We start from the raw sequence: 4,108 nt of genomic DNA on the forward strand, positions 1-4,108 counted from the left end.
TAGGGGGAGACAATTAGGTTTTTATTTATTTATTTATATGGAGGTACTGGGGATTGAACCCAAGACCTCATGCATGCTGAGCATGCGCTCTATCTCTGAGCTATACCCTCCTCACCCAACACCCAATTGCTTTGGTGACTCAGATGGATAACAGGTAAATGAAAATTATGTAACATCCCAGGGTCAAAATTTTCGACCCACAGCCCTCCTGCCTGGCTGCAACACCTGGACCCTGACTATACTTACCTATTCTGAGCAGCGTAAATACTGGCCAGCTTTAGGGAGATTTCAATGATCACATTGTCTTCCTGTTGGGAGAAGAAAAATTAAGGAAATTCAAGACAAATAAAATTTCCTCACAGAATATTTCAGATCAACTTTTAGACCGACTTCGGCCTGAAAATCAGTCTTCATCCTTCTGGAGGAACCAGGCAACTGTGAGTTCCTCAGGCACCAAGCTTTTGCATGAATGGAAGACTGGCAATTTTTATACTGGTCTTAGGGGGAAAACCTAACCCTCTGGCCAAAGCACACGGAGGGGCTGGGCAGAGCTTTTAGGAAGAAGACTACTTCGAGAACGGCTTCAGCTGGGCTGCTCCGAAGAAAGGTCCTCACCTGCTGCATGCCCCCTCCGAGCAGGTAACTCATGGTTGCTTTAAAAAGCTTTTCCGCCTAAAAGCATAAGGAAGAGAGTTTTGTTTTACTTGGGCCTCCTATCTCTATGACCTGGGTTCTAGGTACTAGTCTGATGAACCGTTCTTTGACAAACACAACACACACACAAAATATCTGGGTGGGAAAAGAGATTAAATATCAGGACCTCACATCCTCTGGGCACCTTAACAATTACTCTGTAATGAGTAAAAACCAACTTCAGAAATTAACTTCTCATCCAAACCCACTGTGGCAGAGACCGCGAACTATCCCCTAACAGTCACTGTCCTCTCCATCTTTTTAGTTAGTCTCTTCAGTTTTCACCAGGTCGAGCCTCCTTTGCAGTTAGGTGTGGTCATATGATGAAGCTGTGGCCAAGAGACGCAGGCAGAAGGAATGTGAAGAATCTTTAAATCACACTTTATAAGGAAGCCGCTGGCCCTCCACCCTCTTTCTTCCCTCCTGTAGGCTGGAGGTGAGCCAGCTCCCTCATGCAGACGAAGCATCTCAGAAGGAGCCTGGGCTTCTGGGCCACTTCATGGAGCAGAGGTACCTCCCCCCTTCAGTGTTTAGCTGCCTCTAGACTAATGCATTAAAGAGAAATACACTTCCCTTTTCACTTGAGTTACTGTATTTGGGGGCTTCTCTGTTACAGCAGCTTAGCGTGTACTCTTACTAACAGAGGTCCCTCGAGACTAGTCCTTCACAAATTCAAGCTATTACAAAGTGATTTACTTACATTTTCAAGTTGACCCCGTATAAATGCTAGGTTGGCCATCTGAAAGCAAATTACAAATTGTTTTTCGGTTTAGAACATCTTATTTAACAGTTCTTATTTTAAAATCTTTACGCTAGACCCCACTTTGCTTTCACCCTCTAACTAAAAAGACAGTCCAGAGAGAAAAGTACGTCCCTAGTCTGCCAGAAGCAAAGTGCCGCCGTGGCGTGAGAGTAAATACCTGCGTGTGCTTTGCTGACGACACCCCAAACCGAGCCCCACTAGTCACTGAAGAAACAAATACTAACGCTATTTGTTTCTTTTTCTGTTTGTTTCTTCTTCGTCTGGGATTGAGACTTCTTGTAAATGATACCCCAAGGGTAATAAAAATCGAAACTAAAAGAAACTTAATAAAAACAAAGCAGGCTTTAGGACACCCTGCTGGTCAGGAATGTTAACCAGGAGCACTAACCACCCTCCTCTGGCATTCACACTTCATAGTCAGTGGCTCAGACTGGTTAGAATTACCAAGTCATAAGTGTAGGTGACGGCCTTCTTGTTGTCGCTCTTAAAGGCAAGGCGAAGAGCGTCGTGCAGAAGCAGCTCTGCCTCTTCCAGCTCATCTTTCATGATGCTCAACTGGAAAGAGAAAATAATGGAAAGAGCTGTGAGAAAGCAGAAGCACGTGCTACCAGACAGAAGTGGATACAGCCACGTATCCCGAAACGGACAAGGAAGCGGCTCAAGTATTCGTCAAACGTTCACCGAGCTCCTACTGTGCACCAGGCATCAAGTCTACAAAGGTGAAGGGAGGTCAGCCTCCCCTGCAGCGACGTGAGGCCGTGTGACAAGGCTCTGGCCACCAGACACAGGCAGCAGGAATGAAAGCAATTTTTACACTGTATCATATAAGGAAGCTGCTGGCCCTACCACCCCTTTTTCTCTTCCTGCAGGCTAGAAGTGAGCCCAAGGGACAAGTCACCATGATTACAACTAACGATAAAAGCTCTGAAGCAAAGCAAAAGAAAAGAACAGCAAGGTGCTTCCACTAAACAGGAGTCAGGGAAGCCTTCCAAGGAAGTGACAGGTAAACTGAGGTAAGAAGGATGAGAAGCCAACCAAATAACGAACTGTGGGGAAAATGACCCAAACAGAGTAGGGAACGAGCAAAGGCCCTACAAGATGAAGAGAACAAAAGGAAACCCATGTGAAGGGAGGAAGGTGAAGCAGAGGATTACTGCCAATTAGGCAGCAATGCAGGGTGGGCTGTGTAGAGCCTTATGGTCACGGCAAGGAGTTTGGATTCTATCATAAATGCAGTATGAAGTCGTTCAAAGTTTGGGGTCAAGGACGTGATATAATCCGATTTACAGTTTTAAAAAATCAGTCTGGCTGCTGCAGGGAGAATGGCAGGCAGTGGGGCACGAGGGCAGTGTGGCTAGGGTGAGAGCAGGAAAGACAGAGAAAAGGGGGCAGACTGAGAAGTATTTTGGATTTGGTGGAAAAGTCCAAAAGGATTCGTTGCTGGACTGTAAGTGTATTGGGCGGTGGTAGTTGGGTATCACAAGTTTGCAGGTGGACCCCCTTTAAGAAAGTGTGTCCCGGCTGAAAAACTGGGTAGTAAAGAGAAGATGGTGAAGGGATGTGTCCGGGAGGCACTAAAGACCAAAGGCTAGTTTGGGGTAGGTGAAGTTGGAGCTGTGGCGGGGAGGCTGGGGAGGGGGGGGCTGGAAGGGGGGAGGCGGGGGGGTCGGGCGGGGCTCAGAGTGGAGGAGGTTCGTCGGCAGCAATCTGGAAACGTAAGTTTGGACACTACTGGCATCCAGGCGGCAGTGAACCCCATGCAAGAAGCGAGAAAACATGGAGACGGGAAGAAAAAATTGTGAGTATGCAGAAAAGAAGAATTTAGGAAGAAGAGAGCCAAGCTGCATTCTCTGGATGCCCCGCACGTGCAAGTCTCTAAGCCAAGCCTTTCAACCCCCAAACAGCCCGCTAGCTCCGTCTGAGTAAAAGCGACGCCTGTGGCGCGGTCTCCACTCGCACTCGAGACGCGGCGGTCGGGCCGCAGGCTTTGGCGTCTGCAAGCACGACCTGTCTGTCTCCGGGCCATCCTCCTTCTGGCTCATTTCCTCTCACGGTCTCCGGTAAACCCGGGGGACGCGCCACCGGCCGCCTCACCTTGGCTCGCTTCAGCAGCTGCACAATCTCGGCCTCCGCCTCGGCCGCCACGTCCTCGGCCGCGTCCCCGCCGGCTCCCCGCCGCTCCCGCGCCTCCTCCGCCTCGGCAGGCCTCGAGAACCAGGCGAGCGCTGCGGGAAGGGGCCCTGAGGTCACCGGGCCCGGCCCGCGTCCCGGCCCCCGCCCGGCCCGCTCCCCTCACCTGCCAGCAGTGGCAGCAGGTCCCGGCCCCGGCCGCCCGGCGCGCCTCGACCCGGCGGCACGTCCAGCCCGGGCGGCCGGCCCCCCGCCGGCCGCGGCAGCAGACACGCCGGGCGGCCCCGGGCGCGCCGGCCCGCCGCGCGCAGGCCTCGGGCCAGGCAGGAGCCCACGAGCCGGTACATGGCGGCGCCGCGTCCTCTGCGCACTGCGGCCCGGCGTCCCGGACGCCCCGCCCCCGGCGCCCGATAGGCCGGGCCGCCACGGGCCAGGAGGCGTCCCCGAGAGGCCCGCGTGCGCCGGCACGCACGCCGACGTCCCCGCGCCCCGCCCCGCCCCGCCCCGCCCCGCCGGCGCGCG

General features: G+C 53.0%; 1 protein-coding gene across 5 annotated transcripts in view; it reads right to left on the reverse strand.

Moving 5' to 3' along the window:
• The window catches only part of TTC19 (tetratricopeptide repeat domain 19), a 37,463-nt gene extending 33,495 nt beyond the window's left edge, over nucleotides 1-3,968 (reverse strand). For all 5 annotated transcript variants that reach the window (XM_064495314.1, XM_064495313.1, XM_064495312.1 and 2 more), the window contains exons 1-6: nucleotides 3,753-3,968; nucleotides 3,551-3,681; nucleotides 1,901-2,011; nucleotides 1,394-1,432; nucleotides 616-672; nucleotides 247-308 (exon numbers count right to left, since the gene is read on the reverse strand). In XM_064495314.1, the coding sequence (XP_064351384.1) occupies nucleotides 247-308; nucleotides 616-672; nucleotides 1,394-1,432; nucleotides 1,901-2,011; nucleotides 3,551-3,681; nucleotides 3,753-3,933 (581 nt within the window). In that variant the 5' untranslated portion in view covers nucleotides 3,934-3,968. The remainder of the gene's footprint in view (nucleotides 1-246; nucleotides 309-615; nucleotides 673-1,393; nucleotides 1,433-1,900; nucleotides 2,012-3,550; nucleotides 3,682-3,752) is intronic.
• Nucleotides 3,969-4,108: the final 140 nt, after the last annotated feature.

The sequence above is a fragment of the Camelus dromedarius genome, chromosome 16, assembly GCF_036321535.1.
Source record: "Camelus dromedarius isolate mCamDro1 chromosome 16, mCamDro1.pat, whole genome shotgun sequence".
NCBI lineage: Eukaryota > Metazoa > Chordata > Mammalia > Artiodactyla > Camelidae > Camelus > Camelus dromedarius.